Consider the following 27,379-nt stretch of genomic DNA (forward strand, 5'->3'; position numbering starts at 1 on the left):
CCCCGCTGCCGGCCGCGGGGCCGCCCTCAGCGCCGGCGCTGCCGCAGCGCTGCTCGGCCCCGCGGCTCCGGCCGGCACAGGGAACACGCCGGTCGGAGCGTCCGTGAATTTAAACCATTCCTGCGCTGCTCACCCTGAACGCTGCCGCCACTCAGCTGGCAAATGAATAACACTCGAGCGACAGAAAGCAGTGAGCCACGCTGGGCCCGAGCGGCGGGAGGCAGCTGCAGCCTTGGGACGGTGTTTGCAAACACACTGAGCAACAGTACACTGTTTCCCCTGTTAATTCATGTTCTAATAAAGGCTTAGAAAAATACACACCAAAATGCAACGTTAATGTGAATCAAACACTACAAATTCCATTGAACAACGGCAGGGAAAGGGGAAAGAGAGCTGAGCTATTAGTCAGAAAATGCTGTGTTTAAAAAACAAAACAAAAAAAGACCCAAAAAAAAACCGGGAGTAGGAAGTGTTGTTTAGGCGAGACAGGGCCAGAGGAAAGAATGGCAAAAGCTCCTGTCGGGAAACAAATTTCCTAATTTTCCTAACAAACTGTTAGGGAAAATGCTGAAGCTAAAGTCTGGCCGTTGGCCAGTTTCCAATTTAAATACCTTTTTGGACTTCAAAGGTCGGTTTAGAGTTAAAGAAACTTTAAACTGGAATTAGACATCTTCATGTTCCTTCAGCTCTTCTTTGTGAAAAATTTTTCACATAGCTTTTTTTAAAGATATTTTCATTTCAAAACGGTCAAGGATGGGTATAATTTCCCCTCCAGCAATATCTAAAAACCAAAACAAATGAGAAGGGAAGCACTGTGAACAATTAAAAAAGACAACTGCAAAGACAGATTTATTTATTCCACATGATATCAAGTTGAACGCAGTAGGAACACCAGTATAAACATCATTTGAAGTGTCTGAAATCAAAAGGTCAAATTATTGAAGTCACAATAAGAAAAAGGTGCCCTTGAAAATGATCCCTAAATCATACCTGGAATACTACAAAACAAGGCATATCCTGGCTATTGCCTTGGGATGTTTGTTTAATTTTGAGAATTTACATTATGTTGTCTTAGGCCACTACTAAGTCTCTGGAGATTTGGAGTTCTTATTTGTTATACTGAGAATTTATGGTTGAAAAGAGGGCAGAGTGAAGTCCTCATATTTTTCTTTTCTTCTTCTTTGCAAAATGATTCTGAAGTGAAATCAATTTCTGGAAATCCCATCATTCACTGAAAAGAATAGCAGTACGAAAACCAGTTATTAACCAAGCTCATACCACAATTCCTGACCCAACAATAATATTTTTATTGCAACCAGACCCCTGATATTGGGCATTTTTTCTGAAAGAGAGAATGACATTTTCTTTTAGAGATGCCCATCTGGATAATTGGTTTTGGTTTGTTTTTTTGTTGAAAAACAGAAATCATTCAGCAAAGAAATATTTCTAGACAAGTATGTTTGAAAACACACATACCTGCCTGACCTGATTTCTCGACAAATGCAGTGCCTGATCTTCAGCTCTTTCTAACTGTACTTGCAGCATGACTAATCATTGTTGAGTTATTCATGGACAAGGTAAACATTTAAAAATATCATCTGGTTTGGCACTATATTCAGAAAACACATCAGCAATCAGAGCCAGGTCACATCTTGTTACCCATTCTTCAAGCACATATTTTGGTAATTTCATTCCAAAATTTTGGACTAACAGTATTCTAAGACCCAAGGGTAGAGTTGTTACTCTATGAAATGTGGTGCTTTCTGGCTCAAGTGGCAGAATTAGAAGCATTCAGAGTTTCACCAGTTTCACAGTAGATCAGTCTGGTCCCACTGACTTTAAACGTCCCACTGACTTACAGGACCCAGCTGTATTTATATATCATCTTTTCAGAAACTTACAGTATGTAAGAGTTAAAGATAAAATCAGACAGCTTACCTGAACACTGAAGCATTTTCCATTCCTGCTGAAACTGGTCTCTTAACGCTTTTATTTTATTTACTTTTTCTTGGGTAGGAGGTACATAAATTCCAAAGGGAGGTGTAGAAGCACCCACTAATGCTTCGGCTACACTTCCCATTAAACTTATCTCTGTGTCCTAATTAGGAAGAAAAAATACCCCTGTGAACCAAGCTCTCTTTGTGCTTCAGTGATACATGAAATATTTTAAAACAAGCTTTTGTAATTCAATTGCTAGTATTAGTAGCAAGAATGAGCAATCTCCCATTTTCAAATAAAAATGTGTTTAAATGGAAGGTTTTTTCCTGAAAAATGTAAATTAATTTTCATCTGTTGTAAAACTTTTTTCTTTCAAATGGAGAAAGAATCTCACTTTTCCCTTTATGCCTGAAAAGAAATAATGCTGGGTTAAGGACAGAAAATATTATGGGGTTAAGGGGAGCATGGAGCTTGCTTTCTTCATGCATCATTTACTTTCTGTGAGTGGAAAATAGTAATATATTTTGCTTATTCAAGAAATTTACTTTTTGGACTGCTCCAAACAGTCCAAATCAGTATCATTCCTTGCAGAAATTGGATTTGAAAGGCTGATGGTATATGAAGATTATATTTGTAAGACTGTAACACTATTTTGTTTTTAAGAGAAGCATTTTTTCAAGTACTCTAAAAAGCCATGCACATGGCATTAGAAAATCATGATCCTGTTATAGAGCTACCTGATAAAAGTATCAATCATTTTTTTTTAACATGTATGCCTAATATCCTTTTATTGTCTGAGTTTACACTTCAGAATATCAGTAATTCTCTCCAATTCATACTCCTCATTAGTAGTGTGCAAATATATTATTTTTGGATACTGCTTATCAACGTACAAATTATTTTAGCTTAGCCAATTTATGTATCAGCATTGTTAATTAAACAACATTTGAGAAAACTACAGAATAAATTATGTCAAAAATCCACTTAATTGGCAGCTTAATGAATAGCAAGGCTTTAATTGGGTACTTGCTGGGGAACAGATTAGAATAAGCATACATGAACAGTTTTTTGTTGTTTCCCACTGAAGAACTAGAAGACACAAAAGTAATCAAAAGTTACTGTTTCATAGATCACACAGAGAAAGTGTGTTACTCACAACCAGAGGATGCTGGAGAGGCCAAGAGTGGAAATTGAGTTCTTTATGTGATTAGACAAATTCATGGAAGATACACTCACTGACACTGATCACTGCTCTGGATACAGCCTCCAACTCCTATATTTAGGCATCCTTAATGTGGTAGCACATGGAAAAAGTTAGCCTAGGCAGAGTCCCTATATTTTTTATTTCCTTTCCCTGCCATCTACCTGAAACACAAAGCTGGGGTGCTCTGCCCCTCAATTATGTATGACCCCAATTAAGTTCATTTGAAGGATATGTGCCCTTCTGATGTATGTTCTGGAGGCTAGAAGTCATGTGTGACAAAGCACAGCACCCGGGAGAGGAGAGGAAATTTAGTGGTCTGTTATGAACAGAACAGCAGGCTGCTTTCCATCACTTTTGATGGAAAGAGGCCAGATGATTTAAGACAGGAAGTGCCTCTTTCCAGGAGACAAGTGAGCTGTGGATCCCAGATAAAAATGTGGCAAAATGACAGAACATCTATGGTTCACAGACATAACCATGGGTTATGCCTTGTGTTCATGCCCTGACTTCTCCACTGTGCAGGCTGCGACAGCTGCCTACAGCTCGGAGTGCAGCTGTGTCTTGTCCTGTTCTCAGGAGAGACAGAACCTTGGGCAGTTTGTGCTGTGAGCTCAGGGGTACCAAAGACAGGATAAATACAGCCAGTATTTTCTACTGGGCAGCCTGAAGCAGCTCATACCAGTGTCTCAGCCATACACTCTGAAGTACCATGGCTTAGCACCACTCCTTACCTCAATCACAGCAAAAACTCGAGACTCAGCCAGTCCTCGCAGTGAAGCAACAAGCAGAGAAATCCCACTTATTCCAAGGGTCCTGTTTGGTCCAACAGCTATTACTGTTAAGTTTGGTTGATAACTATATGCTACAGGAAGAATGAATCCAAGTACAGCAAAAAAGAAATCATTTCCTCCAGCATCCTTTAACAACAACAACAAATTGGTTAGCACAAATACAAAGCCCCAAATTTGCAGACAGAAAACAAAACAGAAAGGTGACTGTCATAAAGCTTTTGATTGTCCTAGGAAATAGGATACTGATCTATTTTCCCAGCAATTTTTATGTTAAACATGCGGGATTATTAATCTTTTCCTTAATGTCTTTGCAGTGTAACTCTGCCTTGCTAGAGATGAACTGCAGTAACTATGGAAGGTTTCCTCAAACCCATGCATTCTAATACACTCTAAAGCTCTGGGAAGGAGTAGTAACCTGGCAAGGGCCAAAAAAGGAATAACTTTCAAAGGTCCAAAGTGGATTAAGGAGTGCAATTCTTAATGTCATTTTATAAATTTCTAAATATATTCTATTATTACTGTTTTTAAAAAACCCTTCCTCCTATGTTGTTTCTAGAAAGTGAATCTTACCTCATTCCAGTTTAGAGAAATATGGTGTTTGCAGCTGGTCTTTCTAGACTGTTCTTTCTCACAGATATTTATGATAAGCATTTTCCTGTAAACAAAAACTCCACTTGAGTATTTAACCAATTATTTCCCAATGGGATAAAAATGGGATATTTCCTTTCATCATTCTTTAAATACTAATTCATAATACAGGAGCAAATAACTATTTTCATTAGTACATTCTGAAATGTAAACAATTAAAACTGAAATACTTTGTATTATATTTTTTAAAATATGATTAAAGACTATTGGCAAATTACTTTTAAGAAAAAGGGGAGGTGGAAAAAATTATATATTAAAGAAGACTTTCAGTAAGGAACTCTGCATCAGCAATATGTGCCTCCTGAAGTTATAGGGGAGACAGGTCTCCTATTTAATTAACAATTGCCTTATTTATTACATTGTATTTTCAATAACAATCTAAATTTCCATAAATACAGGAAGATTATACTTCAAACCTACTACCAAATGTATGAAATAGCATTTAGAGACAATAATTTCTCTTTGAAGATGTTTTGGGGATGTTTTGTATTATGTCTCAAGCTAAACTTCATAAATGTCAGCTCATGACTGGTTCCTTAGTGCAGATTTCATCACACATATAGACATGAACATTCAGAAAGACCTCGGGACTGTACCCCCTAATGTAAAGGGAGGCCTCACCCATCTTCTGTGTTTGGTATCATCTGCATGTCTCCAACAAATACACAAAGCACTCTGCAGGAAACAAAAATTTACATATATTTGCAATTATTTTTTTTTCAGTTAGTGCGATTTATATAAAAGTTTGTGTATAGATTAAAATCATTAAAAAGAATGTATATTGAATTTGGTCCATTAAAAGTAGAAACAAAACACATTTAGGGCAGCTGAAGGGAACCCCATTTCTTCCTTCAAATACTGGGGAGGAAAAACAAAAATCAAGAAACTGTCCCCAGGCCAAAGCCAATTGAAATCTGACAAAGGAAGTGTAGGTTAGCACAGCCATCATCCTTACAAATTTTTTGCCTTTGGAAAGGCAAAAGGTTGTTGCTGGCGTATACACTGTTAGCTGGATTACATGTTGAAAATGCTATGCATGTGGGCATGCTATCTGTTTTAAAATCAAGGTTTCACAGGCAATTTGCCATATTTGCCACACTCAGTATTTGATTTTAACATGTTGTCAAAGGACTCTAAATGCAAACATACAAACTCACCTTTGAAATCCAGAACGAACAGAATGCCTTAGTGCAACAGCAGCAGAAAGAGCAGCTGTGGGTGATGCTGCAATTCCATTACACACCTACAAAATACATTTTTCATTCAGAAGCAATGTTGCAAAAGATCATGTCATTTTTAAAGTGAAACAGCTGTATTAATTATTTTCTACAGAATGGCCATATTTGATTATTTGTTATATTGATTTGTATTATATCAATATTGGCCATTATTGATTATTTATTCCATTAACTGCACTATTATTTCAAAAGTATGGTGCTATACCAGAAGGCAACTGTAAAAATAGCTTTTCCAGGGAAAGGCCATGTTTACTGGGTCTCTGTATAGTCTGCAAACTGTGCAGAAAAATACACCCTATGAAAAGGAGGTTGTTCCTGTTCCGACTCTTCCTTTAACCTAGGTAAGCTATTCTTTTCTGGAAAATACAATAGCCACATTACTCACTCAACCCTTGAGTGTTCATTTATGGTGTGTGCTTTGAACTCTACATAAAAGCTAAACAAAGAGATATGTTTCCTCTCCTCATTCCTCCTCTTTGTCAGCACAAAAAGTTAACTTATATCTGCAACTCATTAAGTTCTACCTCTTTTTACCATTTCTTAAAATCTATTTATAGGCTCTCCTGGAGCTGTGTGCAGTTTATAATGTCAGAAATTTGTCCCCAGGCTCTTAATAGGCGAGTTCCAAGAGCAAGATGTCTTAGAAGAAAGAGGCCATTGTGGTAGTTACTCTTCCTTGCAGGCCTGGTACCTTAAAGAGAGCTTTTTACTCAAAGGAAGAGTGACTTATTATGATGCAATGTTTTAAACTTGTTTTCAGTTCTTCTGTGCTCATCCAAGTTTTTACACATAAATAAGAAGATGCACCCTCTAAGCCTGCCCTCTCTTCATTCCTGACCTGCAAGAATCAAAATACTGAACTAGAATTACTCTGTTCAGCATCAGAGCATGCAGCAGAGCTGTTGAAAACACCACTAAAGAGTATGTGTGTGCATGCACATGTAAGTCAAAATTTACCATGTAAACTTTGCACATTGAGACAGGAAAACCATTGGCATCTCTTCAGATTTCTTGCTGTTGCTTACTGGTGCTTGATACAGCAACTTCTGCTCCCCTTAACTGGAAGACAATGCTTGTCTCCCCCATGAGTCTGAGAGCAATGAGAGGTTCTTAGGGGCTCATATTCTGTGACTACCTACAGGAAGTCTGGACAATGAGTTGCCCAAAGATGATTAGAAAGATGGATTTGGGTTAACAGCTATGCTGAATGGTCGTTTTCTCATCTTGCATGTTCGCTCTCATAGCTAAACACATTATAGCTGAGATTAGTGGACTTGGGAGATAAATAGTAACTCGTATCTGGGTAACAGTATAGTGGAAACAAAAAATCAGAGGAATCCCACTCCACCCCCACCCCCAAGACCAAGGCAGGATATTATTACCTCCTTCTTAAGTATTTTATCTAGGATCACAAACACACTGCCAAGCGAGAGCAAAGTTTTGTCCTCTTTCACAAGGTCTGCATAAAAGCCACTGTAAAATAAATAATATGAAGAAAAACTAGGTTAGAGGCAATACTGTCTTTGAAGAGACATTGGTAAAGTGCTTTGCAGTTAGTATTAACGAAGTACATTTTGTACAGGTGCTACACATTGATTCTCAGAAACCTGCTCTAGCAGAAAGATGACAATACCGGTGCCTGACCGTCTTCATCTCCCTAAACCTGCCTCCATTCTGCACTGGAAAGAAAACAGAAATATCTGATGATATTCAGGAAACAGAGTTCTGTCAAAATTACACGAAAACAAGACCAAATATTGCACTTCTCAAATCAGAGCAGTTTGGTATTTTTTCCAGCTAAAAGTGAGTACAGAGCTTTAAGACAGCTTCCTAGCAAAATCTCTTTCTAAATTAATGCATTTCCATTAGCTGTCCTATCTCTATTGAAACAGTTGTAGAGAAAAAATAATTCTGATTATTTCTTTAAAGGATCTCAGGCTATGAGTACTATACAACAAAAATGTCTTTATTTATAAAGGAAGAAATTCTGGCTGCAACCGAGTAGACCAAGGCCAGAAAGATGACCATGGCAGACACAGAGCTAGTTGACAGTCTGTACAGAGACCTCTCATCTTCTGTGGAAAAGAAAATAAGTAGGACTAACCTGACAAGACCTTTTATTTCTGTTTCATCCATTTCCTTCACCAGCTGAACATGTTCAGAAAGAAAATGTTCTGAACCTTCAGAGCCAGTTGTTGCTGTTTTGATGGGAGGCACTGGAAGTAGAATATTTTTCATGTGCAATTCCAAAAACTTTTCTACTTTGACAGTGTTGTTGTTGTTCGTTATCCGAGATTCATCTTCTGTGGAGGGATTTGAATTAGCCTTCTTTAGTAAGTCTGATTTGGTGCTCAAATTTTGTAAAAATGATGTATCTAGAGAAAAAGAAAGATGGATTTCACAGGTATTAGTTTCTAAGCAATGTGTTAATAGTTTGATATATTTATTCACAAATAGAATACATCAGTATTCATAGTATGCATATTTACTCCCATGCACTAGCTACAATGTTTCCTGACACAGATGTTACTTCTTCAGTGCTACTACAGTTCTTTTCATCTAGCGAAAGGTCATATATTGTAATGAAGCTTATGACCCTATTTTTGACAAAAAAAACACCATCCTCAAACAAAGATATCAAGTGCTACTTTTTGGCATGATGTTTGGCAGCATCAGCAAGTTCTTTTCAGACCAGCTAAAGCCATGACCTCAAATGAAGCCTCATACTGCTTCACCAGTCACTTGATGAATAAGTGCTTGTTCAATTAGTTAGTCCACTGGTATTAATTTTAATAATTTTCAATTTCTGTATAAATCCATTTATCAATAATATTTGCTTGAATGAAGAGAAACTACCTTCATAAGCCAACCATTTCCAGTAGGGTTTATGTGCTGCTCTCACATTTTGAATAGATTCAACAGCACTAAAAAACAAACCAGATTAACAGTATTAGCAATAATGAAAATCATAAAAGGAATCAAACTTACCTCAATAAAAAATCAAAACCAAAAAAATCCAACCAAAAAATGAACAAACCTTGATTTCTTCCAAGAATACAAAACAGAACAAGAGTCAATAGGCACATTGCTTGAAAAGATTAGAGTCAAAAAAGAAAAGTGAAGATCACATACAGCATGTACACACATTTACACATTGAGTGAAATCCCAGCCCTATTGTTGGAGGAAGCACACCGGTATGAGCTCAGGAAAAATGTGTCCTGTCTGTCAATGTCTTGCCAAGAGATTTTATCCACACAATGTAAAGATTTAATTAGACTGACTCAAAAGCAAGACAATCTGTTCAGGAACTAAGTAAATCACATACCCTGCTATTCTTTGTCTTGAAGTCTCCTTTTTATTATCACTGATATTTGCAGCACTATGGGCAAAAGGTCCCATTGCATCAGCTATCATACAAACATAATTCAGCTTGTGTTAAATCCAGAAGAAATTCCATGTACCTGCAGATTACTTGTTAAGTGTTCAGGAGCTGGACTGATATGTTTGATAAGTATGTAATCAACTCTCTATGACACAGGATGGCAGCAATCTGAGATACCACAATTGGTAGAGAAGAAAAAGAGGACACAGCGGGGTTATGGGATGTGCTAGGAGCAACATAACCAGTTTTGTTCCATCAGTTTACCAAATGAAACTCAGCCCACAATCTATGTATATCCACACTGCGCCCCTGACTGATCCAAGCTCTGAGTTTTAACTAACACAGCCAACTGGGAAGTGCTGCCATTAAAGTGCATGAGGAGCATTTCTGCTGAAAAAAGGACAGGACAGCTACTGAGCTGGGAGAAAGATGGAGGACAGAACATGGAGATGTGGAGGAGATAGTGCAGACAGGTAGAGAGAAAGACACTCTTTAGATGTGGGACTGATTCAGGCCCAATGTTCAGCATGCTTTACTTGGTCATATTCCACCACTGTACACACACAGGTTAGACTTGAAATGTACTTATATTGGTACAGCTCTACATACTCAAGTGCTTTTGCAGCCCAGGGCTCGATGATCCAAATTCCAGAAACACAAGAATTCACCAAGACTGGCTCTGCATAGCATCAACTCTCACTGATGAGAGAAAGCTTTGCCCCAGCTATTGCAGTACTACAGCAACTGAAGTGGCTCTGGGGTCTGAGGCACTAACCCTTGCAGTTGCACACCTTCCCAAATACTGCCTGTAGATAATGGGCATTGCCTTGATTATAGCAGGATTATCTCTGTCTCAAGTGAGATGGATTTCTATAGGATAACAAGGCCTAAGGATAAAATGGCTTACAGTTTTATGCTAGAAGATCTCACAACTTGAAATAATTTCAAAAACAAAAGTATATAAAACTGTACCTTGGATGACTTTTTAAAAATGCAAGTTATTCAAAGCAGAGAACAATATATTATAAACTACCATATTAAAACCTTACTTCAGCAAAATGTTCAAAGCATGCACATCTTTCATCTCTTTAAAAAACAAATTAGTTGTTCTAAAATTCTTTATATAGCTTACCTTAGACAAGGTGCCATTTCTCCAGTTATTTGAGGTACAGGATCTCCAAGCAAAGTTTTTACAGTCATGCATACTGATTCACCCAATGACTTCAAGTGGTATCCACCCTAAAAAGTACTTTGTGTCAACTAAGGGACAAGTATTTTAACATTTCTCTGAATTTCAGAAAGGTAGAAAATAAACTATCATTTTGAAATGTATCTGTATTTACAGAAACAGAAGATGATATGCAAGTGTATCTAAGTCAATGGTTTTTCAATATGAAAACAGTAACTTAGTGGCCACCTGCTGGCATCGCATGATTGAACTCACTTCATCATAGTTCAAGCAACTTCAGAAATCAGTCATTACTTTGCCATAAAAAACACACGCCTTCTCCATTCCCATCTACAGCACACCATCTTCCACAGTCCTTGTGGAAGATTCCTTAGAAGGCAAATGCTATCACTGTCCTCTAAAATGGCTGTTCAAGAGAAATCTCCCACAGCCTAAATACAACTAAATGTACATACTAAGTACATTTTAATGAATTTGGGACTGTCAAGAGCAGTAGACTAATCACTGTTCAGAAAAACTGAACAGATTTGTGGAAGGTATGTTTTTTTGAATGATGAGCATATGGCTCCTTTGTTTCAAAATTCTATCGTGTAAGAGCTTGTCAAATCTTAGCCATTTTTGCATTCCTGGTACTCAAAAGAAAGACAAAAATAAATTATTTTGTTAAGAGGTTTTGCTTCCTAGTTTCTAGTTTGCCCTAAATGGCTTTAATAAAAAGACCTTTCCCCTGGGAGTACATTTCAAAAGTCTTTACCTCTAGGATGACGCACAGCTTTCCATTAGCTAACTGCATCAGGAAATGGGTAAGGTGGGCAAAAACCTCAGGAGTGGCATTCATCTGACCCTAAACCAAAGAAAAAATATTAAGAGATGACATCTTGATTCAAAAGCACTGGTAAAAAACCCAAACAAACAATCTGAAGTACCCAAGTCTGAGATGGAATAGCAGAACGCCTGCCTTTCATTATATCAAACAGAATGCTGAGCCAACTGCATTTAAGGAAGGTGAAAAAACCCAACACAGTAATTACACTTACGGAATAATCTGTCTTTACATGTCTTGTTGTAATGTTTAATGAATTTGGGTCAGCTTAAAGATTCAAGCATGTTTTTTTACCTTGATTAAAGTGAATTTCACTTAGCAATCACAGGACATTAAAACAGTAGGAATATTTCCCTAGTATATTAATGACTGACAACACAAAGACCTCAGGTTACTTACTTCAGGGTCACCAATTCCAGAATCGTATCCAGAGGAGACAATAACCAGTTCAGGATCAAACTGTTATAAAAGAGAGACAGTTTCAGCACATCTTTATGTCCTATTTTCAATTTTGCACAGGATTTCAGCAGTAATATCAATTTGAATGTGAAAACAAGTAGGGATTCTCCTTGAATACATTACCCTTTCATGCTATTTTTGTATCTGCTGGAGAAGTTGCAGATGATTGTGTTGAATATTTAAAAGCTAAAATTCCATAAATACTATTCAGTTGATCAGAGCAAGATCATACCAGCGGAATAAATGTATTAACTGTGCTACTGGCAATTACTGCATTTCTGTAAAATATTCAATGGTACCTGCTTTAGAAACACTTAGGAAGTGCACTTTGGCAGTTAAAAATTACCTCAAAAGCCATCGGAAGCAACACATGGAAAAATGCAGCAAGATAATCTGAATTTCCCATTCCAACCTGAAAAATATGAGAAACACAGGGCATGTTTTCCAGCTGGAATGATAAATTTTCTAAGGTTCTTCAAGACTTCAGGGAAAGATAGGAGACGTGAAAGATGAGGGAACCTTATGAAGTACAATAAAAAATCCTCTATTTTATTAAAGTGCATAAATATCCACCATTTTTAATCTTAATGAGCTTCAGCTGTCTGCTAAACAAGGATGGATGTAACCATATCCTGAATCACTTTTTCATTTGATAGCTAGGCAAGATATTCAAGTAAAAATGAGTGTGTAAATTATTTTCTCCCTTTTATTTTTCAAACATTATCATATTCTGAGCCGTATTTTTCCAGCAGACCTTCCCTTGACAGGAAGGATATACACTGTGTAAGACATTTGCCAAGCAAGTGAAGCAGTGCACATACTCACAAAGTGTTACATAAAGGATGAGATACAAAACTCTTCCACTTGCTTTGTTGTGCTGTAAACAATATTTACCTTATTCCAAGGCAAATTTACATTAAAACCTTTTCCTTTTCCCAGACCCACAGCATCATAATCAGATTCTTTGAGTGATGGCCAGAATTCCTGATGTTCATAGCGATGCCAAGAAAAGTACAAAACACTGAAAATAAAAAAAATAAAAATCCAATCTGACAAAAAGATTGTGGAAATTATTTTATATCCTGAACCTGGTGACTGCATTGTCTGAAAGCAAGAAAATCCTATCCCTTCTCCTCAGTTCTGTCAAAGGATTTAGACTGAAAATTGGTACAGTAGGTCCTATGCTAAGATTAGCCTAAAAATTAACAAGCTAAAAATGTCTTGTAAGCATGCACTCTACACAGATCAAATACAAGGAATTTTCAGAACAGCAGGCTAGAACCTGTTTCTAGTACCTACTTATGTTGTTCTTCCAAAAATAAAAAAAAGTTAATATATTTTATCCAACTACTACTTGAAGACTTGAACTGAGAGATTCATGAACAGAGAATAGATGTACGACCTGAGTGGTGGCAAACCAAGGTAATCACATTGCTTATTTTGTTTATTATTCTTTAAAATAGAACAGATTTGTATTTTATTTTGGTTTAGGTATTTCCTTCTATTTTGTAACAAATGAAAAACAGAGAGACTAAAATAGGAAGGAGAATGTCTTGCACGATTCTAGTTTTAGAAGTTTAAGAAATCTTATTCTCTAGAAAGGCAAGCAATCTTTAAACAGCTGACATTAAAGAAGAAAAAAAATCCTTCAAACCTTGGATCTTCTTCAAATATATATTGAGTTCCTTGCCCATGGTGCACATCCCAGTCAACAATTAGGATTCTGTACAGATCAGTAAAAGAAAACATTCAGCGGAAGCGCCACAGCATGTTAATCTACAGAAGGTAAAAATGAAAAATGTTCTTCTGAACCAAAAGGAACATGACACCCAGAAAGCTCTAGGCATTAATCTAAACTAGTACAATGACAAACTGTTGTTTACACATGAAAAGCTTCTCTAGAGTCAACCGTGCACTTACCTCTGCAAACCATATTTCAGTTTTGCATATTCTGCTGCAATAGCAACGTTGTTGAACAAACAGAACCCGTTAGCTGCATTTCTCTGGCTGTGGTGACCTGGAGGTCTGAACCAAAATTTTATAAATTATTCACAACAGAAGAAATTTCTCTAAGTGAAAACTTCCTCATGTATTTTCCTACCTGACTAACGCCATTCCATTGCGCACTTTTCCTGCCATCACAGCGTCCACCAGCTGCAAAGTTGCTCCTACTGCCAGTCTGGCACAGCGGTAAGTGCTCTGAGAAAGAGAAACATCAGCTTAAACAAGGCACCCGTGAATGCTTTAGCATCCCAACAGCAAACTGTCCTGACATAATTCTACCCCACTGAAGCTGTACAAAGATAGCTGAAACAGAACTTGACAACACAGCTTCCAATGTGCTTCCCCTGTCATTACAGTGGTCACCATAATCTTTACAAGAACGTTCTCTGTGGAGCAGTCAAAAATGTGAGATGGATGCACTGAGTGGAATAACATGGCATCTTTGAAAATAAGCAAACATAACAGAAAAATTCATCTCCATTTCATGGCACAACATGTAAGAGCAATTGTTACCAAAATGTGATTTGCGGGTCACTAATGGTCTACAGTGACATTAAGTGACAAAAACAGAGCTAAAATTTGAGTAGTGCATTATACTGGTGTGATACAATTACAAAATAGATAACAGGACACTTGACAAATTTAAATTCCAGCATTACACTAAACTAGAAACAGAAAATTACAATAATATAAATAAATGTGAGAGTACATCAGTAGCAAAAAAAAAAAAGTATTTTTAATCTTTCCCTTCCTAGAAAAATGCCACTCAGGGGCAGCATAAGTAAATGTGAGATTACATCAGTAGCAAAAAAAAAGTATTTTTAATTTTTCCCTTCCTAGAAAAATGCCACTCAGGGGCAGTAACACAAATAGTTGTAACTCCCTATAGAGGAAGCAGTTTAACTTACACACCGGATGAAAGAAAAAAGCATCATAATTTTCAGAGACCCTTTTCAACTCCTCCTCATTCATTGTCTGAGTGCTTTTTGCCACTTCCAAGTGCTCCAAACTGCAGGGGAAAGAGATTAACACAACATTTAAGTACGCAACTGTAAATATTTTTTAGAAGTTTACTTGCATTCCTACGTATAAATCAGCATTCATTGCTTAAATCCCCACAGAGTGACAATGTAGACTTAGTGGAACAGCAGATTCATAATTCAGCACCTATACCGTACTCCACATTGTGACACATTTTCCATTGAAATTAACGGAAGCCATTGCATTTTGGAACAGTCTTTTCAAATGGATGAAAATATAATCTGGAGGTATGAGATCTGCTGTTCCACTGAATTAATCTGAATGAAAGTTAAATTTCAGACCTGTGAACCAACAGGATCTCCTCCTCACTTCCTTCTCTGGCAGGCACACGGACACACCTTTCCACAAGATGGTAACTTCTAAGCTGCTCATAGGAGGATGAAAGTCTTTCTGGCACTTCAATATCACAAATAGGACTAAAAATAAAAATAATTATATTACTGTAATACTGTACCAGCACAGGTAACTAACACACTTCATAAAGCTTAGCTTTTAACTCCCCATTTTAAGAAAATTCATTTCCCTCAAAGAGAGATACATGAGAGTAAAAATGGAAAAAAAAATCTTAAAGTATTTTCTGTTTCAGAACTAAGTCAGAAATTGATTATAAAATATGTAAGCAAAAACAAATCTTAAAAAAACCCCAAACAAACAATTCAATAGCATCATTTTTTGTTTCTTCTCTCAAGGTAAAAAGTTGCTATGGTTGACTACAGACACAGGAATGCTGCAATTAAAAGCTGTAGGTTACAATGAAGGTGAACAGAGGAGAAAGCAGATGTGGCAGAGAAGACAACAATGGATTGTTACTCTGAGCACTGCAAAGGAACTCCCCTAATTTATGCAAATTTAAGTAATATACAAATTTCTAACTGAATGTTATTGACATGTTTCAGCTGAGTGAGTATATCTGCATACTTTTCCAAGGTCAATGATACTTTAATTTTATAAATAATTTAATTAGCTTATAACACATTATTTAGGGGGCTACTCAGATGCCTCATCCTAACAACTCTTGTTAAGGCCTCCCAGACTGGATGCCTGCAGCTTCTCAAATCCAGTTTCAGACAATCATTACAGTATCTAGATACAAATTGTGAATAAAATATTTTTTTCCTCTTAGAGAAGACTCTTTTTATTCATAAATGACAGGAAGTACCACCAGATATTAATACCACCACTATGACATTTACAAAACATGCATTTATTTGGTACTGCTCTCACGAGTCCTAATAAGAATTTATTAACAAAAACAACAGCAGTGACTTACTCACTCCAAAGCAGTTTGTGAGTGGTCATCTCCTCATCATAAACCAGCGCTGTTCCTGAAGCCATCGCTACAACGGAGCAGAACAAAAACACCAAGACACATATTTCACAGCAGAAGTAAACTTAAAGTTTACTTCAAGTAAGTTTACAGTTACTATTACACTAGATAGTGAGACTATAAGTACAGAGCATATCTGCTTGGATGACAGCTTTGTACTTTAGACTTTGTACTTACAGAACGAAATCAAGGAAAATATGAAGGACTCAGGTTCTGACAAAACTGCACCCACCGAAAGTGGGTGCGGGCAGGCAGGATCCACAATGGATCCTGGGGCTCCAGAGCTGGGCGCTGGCATTCCTGGTACACCCAGCTGCCCGAACCCCGTGCAAGCAGCGGAGGCTCCGAGGCCAGCCCGCCTCCTCCCTCCATGGCACACAGACTCACCTGTGAGGGGAGGCCCAGCACCCGCGGGGGAGAACTTGCGCTACAAAGCCACAAAGTAGGAACAACAGGATTTCATACACCACGCGCGCAACAGCGACAGGGATCTGTCTGCTTTAGAACTCCATCGGTCGTTGAAACCCCAGAGAGACGCTGAAGAGAGATAAAGAAGCCGACGGGCAGAGAGCGGATGCGAGCGCACCGCCGGCCGCGGGGCCGCGTACCCTGGGCCCCGGGCGCGCTCCGCCGCTCGCTTCCCGCGCAGCCCGGCAGCCCCTCACGGAACCAGCGCGGCCGAGGCCTTCCGAGGGGAGGCCGGGGAGGCCGGGGAGGCGGTGTGTCCCGGGCCCGGCTGTGGGCGTGCCGAGCGCAGCCCCGCCCCGGCGTGAGGCGCGGTTCGAGTCGCGCTGCGGAGCTCCGCGGCCGCGCTGTGCCCGTGCTGCGGAGCCGGGCCGTGCCCCGGGAGCGCAACCGCTGGAGGGGTTTTAGTGTGGAACTGACCCAAGAGCGAAACAACGCCCAGCCCCGGGCTGTGTGGCATCCTCTGACATAATGAAAATACAGTAAGAGCCTGGACTGGAGGGGAGACCCCTCCATTCCCTCGGAGTGACGTGTCCGGGCGCTGGTGCCTCTCCTGCCCGGCCGCGGCGGCCGGCACGTGTGTGCGCACAGCTTCTCCGATTATTGACTCTTTTTTCCTTCGGTTTCTACTAGTTTTCCCAGTTCATGGTAGAAAGTTATGTAACAGGTGTCATCGCATTCAATAGCCTGATACAAACCTGCACTTTTGGGGAGTGTATCCAAAACCCAGATCATTACAGGTGCAAGTTTTAGAGATCTACTGCCCATAAACCTTCCCCGTATTGGTTTCAAGAAAGTATAGTAATAGACACTGTATTATTGAAATAGTTTCTAATTTATGTATTACCACCTGTTACTGTGTTTATTATGCACATGTATAAAACTAAAATTGAGTCAAGTTCTGTCCATCTTCACGTAGTCTTTAATATCAGTGTATTACACTGACCATGAGGATGCTAATCATGTGCCTACTGTAATTTTTTTATTATTTTTAATATTTTGACTCCATTAGTTCCCTGCAGATCACTTGGAGAATGGGTAAATTTTATAAATTAACTTTTGTAATGTGTTTGAAAATGAAAAGGGACTTTTCAGTGGCAGGGATCTGATTTATGACACCCAGTGACCAAATCTTCTTGCGACTGGGGCCAAACATACCGTGTTAATTATTCTTCTCTTTATTCCACTCTGAGTCCTGTGACAGCAACCAGCAGAGGGCTGCCTCCTTTCAAAATACTCCAACGGGAGACAATGAGGCGGATTCATGAAACAGTAGGCAAGGGAAAGTTTAGGTAATTGGAGAAAATGGTAGAGCAAGTGGTGTAGACAAATACATTGAAAGCAGTTGCGTTTGAAACTGCTTTATGCTGGGTTTTGCACATATTACAATTTTTAAAAAAAAATCATAGCTCAAATGAACATTTATCCATAACTGTCCAAGTTCAAACAGGACGAGAGTAGCTGTAACACTACCAAAAGGAAGCCTGATAACAATGTGGTTTGAGTTCAACTTACAATACCATTTAAAAGGAAATGAAAGCTTTATATTCAACTTATAATACATTCCTATTTACAAGATAGGTTTGGCATGTGAAATATAATAATCTTTTTACAAATAATATGATAAATATTTACAAGCATTTATGGTGCCTCCACTTCTGAGTGGCGAAAGTCAGCTGGGAGTCCTTCCTCTGCCAGCGATAAACCTGTTTTACTAAAAGGATGCCCTCTTCAATGTTCCCCACAAGGAGATACACCATGGGACGGTGGGTTGGAGTCATCCTCTCTACACATTTTTCATTAATTAGCAGCCACTGTTGTATCATGCTCTGAGTTTCGTAGGGCAACAGTGAGCTCTGGGTAATGAATTCCACCTGGCATTCAATGTTATACTCTTGGTCCTCAAATGCTGCTCTCTTCTTGGACAGCTTTACTTTCACTGCTAAGAAAACAGGAAAAGGAAATGCAAGTCAGACCATTTCCCAAATGCAATTAAAAACAGTACCAGTGAAAACAGGCAAATTCCTAAAAAAAATGATCATAATTTATGTTGACAGAGTATGGTGAGGCCTTTTCCTGCTGAAGTTTAAAGCATTTTGAAAAATAAATTTTATGTAGTAAAGGGTTGGTTTTTTTCATTGAATTAGGTGACTAGGAGAAAATATTTTCACAAGGGTAAGTAATTTATTTTTACCATCACCATGTTATGCCAGACTTCAAGTAATTGCATATTGTAAGCTGTTGATCTTATTCTTGTATGACAAAACTGCCCAGCAACTGCCCAAGCAATTTTCCTGACACTTACCTTGTGGAATCTCTAGGCAAAAATGGCTTGCTGATACCACCCTTTTAGATATTCTCTTTTCATTATAGGCATCTACCTACCCCATTTGACTCCATCAACATGACATTTGTCTGTGCCATCTTGATCTAATGCCAGCCAAAGTTGCTGAAAGTCTTTGCATTGCCATATTTTTAGCATGACATTTGTCTGTATTTCTTGATCTAATGCCAGCCAAAGTTGCTGAAAGTCTTTGCATTGCCATCATAGGCTTTTCAGGAAGTCTCTAGGGCAAACTCTACTCATCACTCCAACAAGACAACAGGAGATAAGAATTCCTTCTACTGATATGATTTTCTGAGTCTCCTTCTCACTAAGTTAGGTATCACAAAGAAACTCATTCACAAAAGTAGCAAAGATATACCATACACTGGTAAAACATTAAAGCTTTACTTTCTGCTTAAATGCTAATAAAAGGCAAACTTGCTTATTTGGCTGCATTTGACATAATTATTTTCCATAAAGCAAGTTGTAGCCAACTAGACCAGAACAGCTATTTAGTTGGAAACCAGCTCATTGATAAATCTTTCTTGCACAATAAATCCTCCTTATATTTAGATTAGAAAGAACTTATTCTGAAAATCAACCTAAAGCTAAATTAGCAGCCAAACTCTTAATCCTTTGAAATCCCTGCAGAAACTGTCAGTAATTGTAATCCTACTTTTAAAGCATTTAGAAGAAGAGTTGTTAGTCTCTTTAACATGAGGTACATCAGTAAGGACTTACCAAAGTTACTGTCACAGAAAACTTCAAGAACTCTTTTGTGTGTAGAGAATTCCTCCACTGCTGGGCAAGTCTGACAGGTAGGCTTTGGTAGGACTGATAAGAAATTACAAAGTCTCATTGTTATCTTTTAGAAGAATTAGTTTTAGTTTTCTGCTGCCAAAGCTGAGAACCCACTGTTTAACCACAGAAATGACAGGCAAGGTACACATCAAATACAGGGCCAGTGGTAATAGGTAAAAAGTCAACACATTTCTCTGAAAACAAGGCTAGAGATGAAAAGGAGTTTCATTTGCCATGTCCATTCAGCCCTTGTTCTGACTGACAAGATCAATTATCAGCAACAAATAAGGTAACAAATACAGCACAATTTTTAACACAACTACAGTGGGTGGTAAGGGGTCAGGTGGCTGATTCTGTCAGTCCCTCTGGGTTCAGCTGCACTAAGCCTGTGAATATATATGAGTTTGGGTGTGCTAGCAGCAACTTCATCTTACTCTTTTCCATAGAGTTATTAAATGTGAGTGCATTTGAAGATTGGAACATTAATGCCAAGATAACTCATGCTTCTTTAAGGAAAATCAAATAAAATCATCCCAATTTTCCTAAGCTGATCTGAGAACCAGTTTGTCGCACACATAAATGCTTCTGTGCTGAGGGCTATTGATAAGCCTATAGAGAGAGCTCAGAACAATTCCGACACGGTGTGCTGCTGTGTATGACACTGCCCACAGCCCTGCAGGGTGATGATTGCCTTCCTCCACCGCACAGCACAGCCTCTGCACGGCTGACTTCGGCACTGGAGCTCTGCTGCAGCTGGCACTGCCAGCGCTGCCGCTCTGCCACCCACCCGCATGAACAGCGTGGGGCAGGAAAGCTGCACTGGACCGCACTGACAAAACCACAGCGTGTCTGGGAACAGCAGGTTCCCAGGAACGCAGGGCACGGCCACCCTCCCTCCCCTCCGCATCCCGGAGCTACCTTTGTTCAGGTGTTTATAGTCCCTGGTAAGAGGTGCCAGGCACGTGTCCTCGTCGCCAGGGAATCGATCGCAGTCCAGGCTGGGCGGCCAGGGCTGCCCGTGGCACAGGAGCGCGGGGGCGCAGCTGTCACGGACAGCAGCGCACATGCTCCTGCAGGGATGGATGAACCTGTGCGGGGGAACGCCAGGCTGTCAGTTAGCTCAGTGGTAACAGAAACTACTGCAACAGCGATTCCTGGGCAAAGCACAGCATCCTTGCTGACATTTAACATCAATAATAATAATAATAATAATAATAATAATAATAATAATAATAATAATAATAATAATAATGTAATTCCAGAAGCAGCAGCTATGCAAATTATGCAAGCGGTCTGTGTAGGGACTGAACTTACAATATTTAGTTATGATTTTAAAAACACATTTATGGCAACCTGAGGAAAGCTTCAGTATGAGCCTGATTCTATTCACTGTAGGTGCTTCAACCCTAAATGAATAAGAATAAAGTTCAGCTGTAACAAAATAAAACATATCCTTTGACAATACCATTCATATTCCCAAGGCAAACTAAAATTGAAGTGGAACAAGTTTTCAGTACTTTTTTTTTCCTGATGAATACAAAAAAGCGAACAGAATTACTTCAGAAAAAGTGGAGATCACCTTTAGATGACGATAAACATTCAATTGATTTCAGTCCTGTTCTGGCAAATAAAGGCTGGAGTTTTGTACTGTGCTGTGATACTTACGTATCTAAGCAGATGGGTGCAAACACGGAGCACAGGAACGTCCTCACGTGAGGGTGACAGTCTGTGTGTACAAGGTGCTGCCACGTGCTGGATTTTAGGATAACCTCTGCCATGCTTGTGTGTCCCATCAGGTTGGGAAGTCTCATTTCAGAGTATCCAATCTTGTGGCACATGCCCATCTCCTTGGGTATGACTATGCATCTTGTGGATAATCCAATGTCCAAGGCTGTTGCCACTCTTAGGAAACCATTCACGGCCAAAACAAGTATTTTTGCAGTCAATAACATCTTCCAGTGACTCCTGGGCTGCTGAATGGGGAGCTGTCAAACCACTCAAGTGCAGAGGCATGCTGAAAACCTTGTGGCTTATATATCCCAAGAGCTTGATGAACTGTTGGTTATCAACTGCTTATCAAATCACTCGAGACAAGACCAGGTCTTATTGCCTAATCAAGGGATTGTTGTGACAGCCAGGGAGGTGGAGAAAAAGTATAGATGTATTTTCCCCAAGGACACTGCTTTGGAAGAGCCTTTCTCGCGTCCCACGGTGTCAGTGGGGGCAGCATGCTATGTAGCATATTAAACTTTTGACACCTGGAAGGTTCACTCTGCTTTCAAAAACAAATTAAGAGGTCCCCCAGAAAAAGGGTTGGGCAGACATGCTGTCTCCTGGGGCTTCTGTGTCTCCTTTGTTTTCAGACACTGCTGACATGACAGAAAAAACCAGCCCAGATTGACTTATCAAGTGAAAATGTTTTGCTTGTGCTAATGGCCCATGTCTCTTCCACAGTTTTACAATGTAGAAGAGGCACTTTCTTTTGTCAAGCACTGTAAAAGAGAAAGACGTCTGCTATTAACCGCGTATTTTGACTGGAAATTTGGATTGCTATTCTGTGACATGCTAAAGGCCTCAACTTCTATTAATTTTAATAGATGCCTGAAAATACAGAATTTAATTTGTAGCACTGTAGTGACTATCAGTATTTATTCAGGAAAAAAGCAGTTGCACATTTTTCTTATTTTGAATGAAGCTGTCTACATTTTAAAAATGCTCAAATAATGTAGCATTTCAACTATTTATTAATAGATTATAATTATATTAAAGTGTATGAAAGCAGATTATACCAGATGTGTACTTTTTCTGTTCATAGCACAAAACAATGGTGTTATCACAGTTAGTACAGCTCTTTGCTATAGAGAAGTTGGGAACTAATTAAGATAAAAAAGGATCTGATAATGCATAGGTTACCTATTATGAATAGAAAAATCAGATTATGAATTTTAAAAGCTGAAGATCTAAACAAAGCATTTTGTGGAGTTTTTTTATTTTATGAAAATACTTTTTTTTCCAGTTAATTATGGGTGTTAATTTTTATTTCCACACCTGCTTGCATGATTTATTAGCAGAAATGTTTAGCTATTCATAAGTTGTAGTTGGATCTACTGTAAAATATCTGTCTTGGATATTAGACTAAAATAAGTATGTTCATAATGGTGTATCACCTAGTATTACTGATGCTTGATTGAAATGCATTTTTTCAGAAACTATACCTTTTTGTGCTTATACTGAGATGTAGCACCCTTAGACAATGCATCACATAAAATTTACGTGTTTATACTTAAAGATTAGGTTACTAATCTTTGCATCTTTGAAATCAAAGACAACACCCTACTGATTCCTACTTAGCTGCCTTCTTTACTCTGAGCTACTAGTAAAATTATAGTATCTGTTTAAATAAGTAGAAAAAAATGACAGCATACAAGGTCCCAGGAACTAAAAATTTTTTAAAAACAACTCTCAGTTTTTATTCTCATGCTTTGTTGCCAGAATGGTGGGTTTTTTTTCCCAGCAAATGTGGCTCTGCTGTATCCCTCACCTCACCTCAAAGCACAGGAGCTGAATACCTAACCTGACTTAGGCCTGATGATAGCTTCTCTTTGACAGGTGCTCCATGTATTTCTCAGGAAGTTAGACCTGCAGTAAAAGTCCCATCCTTGCTACATCTATGCAGGTATGTGTGCAGGGCACACTTTCACACAGCTCCTCTTGTTACCAATTTGCAGTGAAACGACTTCACAAAGATGCTTAACCCAAGGAGAGGCAGGTCCAGGCTGGGCCAACTGCACAGCCCTTCATCTTGTAATTTTATGAAATTAATCAAATTCCTCTCTGTCTCCAATGACATTCTTCTGTAATACTTCTCTCATCTCATTGCTATCTGAAAGTAGGTGGCAAGATCTCTGGTAACAAAGCTTTTCTGTTGCCTTGCACGTGGAGGATGGTATTACCTGCAGATTGGGAAATGGTATAAAACATAGAGTAAGGAGGAATATTTGGTCTCTCAATTATTTAGATGTTTTTCTCAGTGACTGTCACAACCTACAGGAAAACCTGATTCATCTTAAAACCTGACCCAGCGTTGTTGCTCCAGCTAACGGGATTGCTGGGTCTCTAGCTGTGCCCTTGGTGCTGCCCTGCAGGAGGAGGAGCTGTGCCCTTCCTGGAGCCTTACACCAGCCCAGGCCTCAGCTGTGCTGGGCTGAGCTCTGGCTGTACCCAAAACCTTGGGGGCTGATTTGAGAGGTCCCCTGAACCGTGACTGATGGACGGAACAGAAGCAAGCATAGTTTGCTTGCACAGCATAGCACTTCTCATGTGTGAGACAAAGATCAACTAATATACCTGTCCTGGCAAACTTATTCTCCATGGGAACTGTCTTAGAAATAAATAATTGTGTATCTCTGAGTCAGTTTCCTGCCAGGCTTCCCAGGGAGGAGGTCATTTATGAGCCACTGTGGAGCTGTGCATTAAAGTATCTTTTAGCCTCTTAGAGGCATCCAACTATCTTTTAATGCTTTGCTTTTGGAGATCTGACTTTTGGTAGACTCAAGGGCTGAAGAATTGTCACCAGTTGCAAGAGAAAAATATGCCTAAATGCTTTTGCTGTACTGGGTCCAAGGGTGGTTCTGAGTGAGATCAATATCCATAAGTCAGTAATTTTTGATAGCCATCTTCTGTCAGGAAAGGGAATCATTTATGGGAGCTGCTGATTGTCTTCTGGAAGTGACTTGGTTCAAGTGGGTCAAATTTCTTACCCTGTGCTATTTTCAGTGTCATAATTTATTAAGGAATTCACCAATTTGACATCCTTTTCACTCCCGGGTCACTTTTAAGTAAGGGACAGTGCTTCGGTTCAGACTCAATTATTTTGATGTTCTTCATGAGCTGATGTTACCTTTGAACTTTGTTTGACAGGAAGCCTTTGTAATTTTAATTTTGGCAGGAGTCTTGCAGAACAGTTATTAAAAGTGAGCATGCAGATTAGGTTGCCATTGGCTGGAGAGTGCTACGGGTCAGCAGATGTTGCAGAAGCATAACCTGCAGCACCCATGTTGCTGTGCCATAAATTCTCCTCTTTTTTTGCAAACACTCAGCTGCTCGTCTCACAGTGGGGAAAAAACACCAAGCAAATATACACACATATTGATTTTGTGAACACAGTAAACTGTTTCACGGTTGGCACACTATCTAAACCTTCAGACTGCACAAAAACTGGTGGCTCAGTATTTCTGTTTGTCGTGATATATGTCTGTAGAGGGTGTTTGAACAAAGACTAACTAAAGTGAAAAAAAAAGATTATCATGGCAATTGCAGTGCCTGCATACAGTTAGAGATCTCAAAATCTGGAGTCCAGCTACTGCTCTTTGAGACTTCTGAGGAAAGCCGTGTGGTGGTTCCCTTAGCCACAGGCTGAATTTATTGTTCCTGGATATGAGCAAGGGACACCTGCTGATGGACCGTGATAAGAGGAACAGTGGCTGGAGGCTCCCTCCCTGTCCACCTCCGAGTCCTCTCCTTTGACTGTCACCAGGGAGACAGACAGAGATTAACCAGGAGCCACCCATCAGAGCCCAGTAAGAAACAGGATTGAAATTTTCTTCAAAGAAAGCAGGGGGTTGAGAGCAAATTTGCAGATGTAGGGATTTTTGGTTTTAATCTAAACATTTGTTGCAATATTTGGCTGGAGTCATTTTTAACTGGAGTCAGTTGCAGAGATGCAAGGCTCCCAGACAAAGATCAAAGCTTGTAACCATGCAAGAAGGCAGGGGAGAGGTGGTCCTTGTTCTGATGAAAGCTTTGCTGAACTAACATCTTTAGTCTGCAGTGCAGGATTTACTTAATAACATTTCCTTTGCTTTATTAAAAAAATAATTAGGCCACATGTGGTATCTGTAACACAGCAGACACAGAGTAATAGATGCCTTTGAATGCCTTTGAAAAGGCCTCATTAATTTATTTGTCACTAATGGCTTTAGCATTGGTTCAATTTTTAAAGGACAGAAATACTGTATTTCCTTATAAATCTGCAATGGAAATTGCTACAGGCTCAGTGCTTTGGCATGCTCAGCACTGCCCTTTCTACTGTCAGCTGATTAACTGAGAGGAAAGTTTATTTTAATAGTGAAAGAGAAATTCGATGCTTTGGGTGACTCAAACTTAGTTTCTGACTCTGCTGCATTTCTTCTGAAAGCTTTAACCCTGCTGCACTGTCCTGCTGCACACACAGATTGTCCTGGTCAACAATGATGTGGGGATACTGGAGTAAAACATGTTCAAATATGAAGTGCTTAGATGATACAAGAGTGGGGAGAGGGCATGTAAATACCCACACAGATCCCAGGAGTATCACTCAAAGCACAAGGGTGGTGAGTACTATACAAAAACGGGGTAAGTAGCATTTTCTAAGTGGGGCAAGTCAGTCAGGGCCAAAAAAAGGACACAGTAAGATGAGGGGACTTGCTAAGCAGCTAGGAGCTTTGACATCACAATGTTCATTGAGCCATTCAGCTTCTGGAGGTCCTGCCCAGCAATATTTTGTCAATGCAGAGCGGGACAATTTGTGTAAAGTGATTTTAGAGGAAGAACTGAAATCCAGTACTGACTTACTAGTGGCACACCCACAAAATTGCATTTAGGCCATGTCAGGTGTGCAGCAGATCAGGGCCTTGTGGTGAACACATTGGTTAAATGCTGTGTGAAGCTGTTTGCTTTCAAGGTGGCTGAAAATAGGCAAGAAATGCTGGCACAGTTGTTAAGAAAGTGGATTTTTGTTTTTCAGCTATAAAAACCATGGCAATAATATTGGTTTTGCTCCAGGCATGGGTAAATTCCAAATAATGGCTTTCAGGTGGGAGCAAAATACAGCCTGTCTGAATTGAGGGTTTTACACTATTGATCATGTACCAGATGAGCACCTTCCATAAACAGCCAGTAGTAATAGGCATTCTTCTCTGTTGTCCCCAGGTAAAAAAAAAAAAAAAAAATTAAATGTCTTAGGGTATTTTTATTCCTTGGTTGGAATTGGTTTGCTGCTATGGCCAATATCTTTCTTTTTAGTCTTGAGTCAGTTTTACTGGATTTCAATTTTGTTTTGCTCAATCTCATTTTGTGAAAGAAGGACTATTTGACAAATGGAGTATCATGTATTTCAGGCACAATTTCTGACACAGAAAAGCTCCTATTTTCTTTTAGACTTAAGCAGCTTTTGCAGTCTTTTGGCAAATGGGCTGATGCTGGTTTTCCCTCTATCAAATTTCTATCATAGCTGAGTCCCCTGTCATGTACTGTCTGTCACAAACAGCTCCAAATGAAATAAAAAGTGAAGTTAAACACAGAGCTCACTGAATTGTTTCTAAACCTCTGTGAACACAAGGGAATACAAGTAAGACTCGAACTCTTTCACAGGGAAACAGGGCAACAGCTGTTGGGCTACAAGTAAACATTACATACCAACTATTTGTAGTCCATTGAGAAAGTAAACATCGTCACCTTGTCTATTCCCCCTCCCCGATTCCTTCTTTGTCTGCGGTCTGTAGCCAACTAGTGATCATCAAGATAAGACAAAAACACATTAAGTCTTGAAAATCGTGTCTGGCTTCTAGCAGCCACTGGAGATAGCTCTATCAGCTAAACAAGTCAAACCCTGGGAGAGTGCTCTGCTGACTCCAGCACGCCTGGAGCCCATCCCTTTCAAGTCTCTCGGCAGCATTTCGCATTTAACTTCTGTGCATCCCCGC

General features: G+C 39.2%; 2 protein-coding genes across 2 annotated transcripts in view; both read right to left on the bottom strand.

The window, feature by feature from the left end:
* Nucleotides 1–16,749, bottom strand: part of TUBGCP6 (tubulin gamma complex associated protein 6) — a 41,150-nt gene extending 24,401 nt beyond the window's left edge. The window contains exons 1-20 of the mRNA XM_039726830.1: nucleotides 16,433–16,749; nucleotides 15,989–16,055; nucleotides 15,000–15,134; nucleotides 14,590–14,686; nucleotides 13,775–13,872; nucleotides 13,594–13,698; nucleotides 13,328–13,396; nucleotides 12,568–12,694; nucleotides 12,020–12,085; nucleotides 11,614–11,673; nucleotides 11,146–11,235; nucleotides 10,335–10,441; nucleotides 8,676–8,743; nucleotides 7,924–8,194; nucleotides 7,202–7,292; nucleotides 5,739–5,824; nucleotides 5,203–5,256; nucleotides 4,504–4,588; nucleotides 3,874–4,059; nucleotides 1,939–2,098 (exon numbers count right to left, since the gene is read on the bottom strand). Coding sequence (XP_039582764.1) covers nucleotides 1,939–2,098; nucleotides 3,874–4,059; nucleotides 4,504–4,588; nucleotides 5,203–5,256; nucleotides 5,739–5,824; nucleotides 7,202–7,292; nucleotides 7,924–8,194; nucleotides 8,676–8,743; nucleotides 10,335–10,441; nucleotides 11,146–11,235; nucleotides 11,614–11,673; nucleotides 12,020–12,085; nucleotides 12,568–12,694; nucleotides 13,328–13,396; nucleotides 13,594–13,698; nucleotides 13,775–13,872; nucleotides 14,590–14,686; nucleotides 15,000–15,134; nucleotides 15,989–16,053 — 2,020 coding nt within the window. The 5' untranslated portion in view covers nucleotides 16,054–16,055; nucleotides 16,433–16,749. The remainder of the gene's footprint in view (nucleotides 1–1,938; nucleotides 2,099–3,873; nucleotides 4,060–4,503; nucleotides 4,589–5,202; nucleotides 5,257–5,738; nucleotides 5,825–7,201; nucleotides 7,293–7,923; nucleotides 8,195–8,675; nucleotides 8,744–10,334; nucleotides 10,442–11,145; nucleotides 11,236–11,613; nucleotides 11,674–12,019; nucleotides 12,086–12,567; nucleotides 12,695–13,327; nucleotides 13,397–13,593; nucleotides 13,699–13,774; nucleotides 13,873–14,589; nucleotides 14,687–14,999; nucleotides 15,135–15,988; nucleotides 16,056–16,432) is intronic.
* A 1,392-nt stretch (nucleotides 16,750–18,141) lies between these two features.
* Nucleotides 18,142–21,589, bottom strand: LOC120510772 (secreted frizzled-related protein 2-like). Its single transcript, XM_039726950.1, has 4 exons — nucleotides 21,303–21,589; nucleotides 20,556–20,725; nucleotides 19,578–19,670; nucleotides 18,142–18,452 (listed from the first exon to the last, which is right to left on the bottom strand). Exons 1-4 carry the CDS (start codon nucleotides 21,587–21,589, stop codon nucleotides 18,142–18,144), a joined length of 861 nt encoding a protein of 286 aa, XP_039582884.1.
* Nucleotides 21,590–27,379: the final 5,790 nt, after the last annotated feature.

The sequence above is a fragment of the Passer montanus genome, unplaced genomic scaffold (genome assembly GCF_014805655.1).
Source record: "Passer montanus isolate IOZ18808 unplaced genomic scaffold, ASM1480565v1 scaffold6, whole genome shotgun sequence".
Classification (NCBI taxonomy): domain Eukaryota; kingdom Metazoa; phylum Chordata; class Aves; order Passeriformes; family Passeridae; genus Passer; species Passer montanus.

Excerpts from the sequence above, each read along its gene's own strand:
- LOC120510772 (XM_039726950.1), bottom strand. The coding sequence starts at position 21,589 with ATGTTATTGACTGCAAAAATACTTGTTTTGGCCGTGAATGGTTTCCTA. Across the intron at positions 20,726-21,302 it reads GCACCCATCTGCTTAGATAC|GTTCATCCATCCCTGCAGGA; the intron begins GTAAGTATCACA and ends TCCCCCGCACAG. Across the intron at positions 19,671-20,555 it reads CTATAAACACCTGAACAAAG|TCCTACCAAAGCCTACCTGT; the intron begins GTAGCTCCGGGA and ends ATTTCTTATCAG.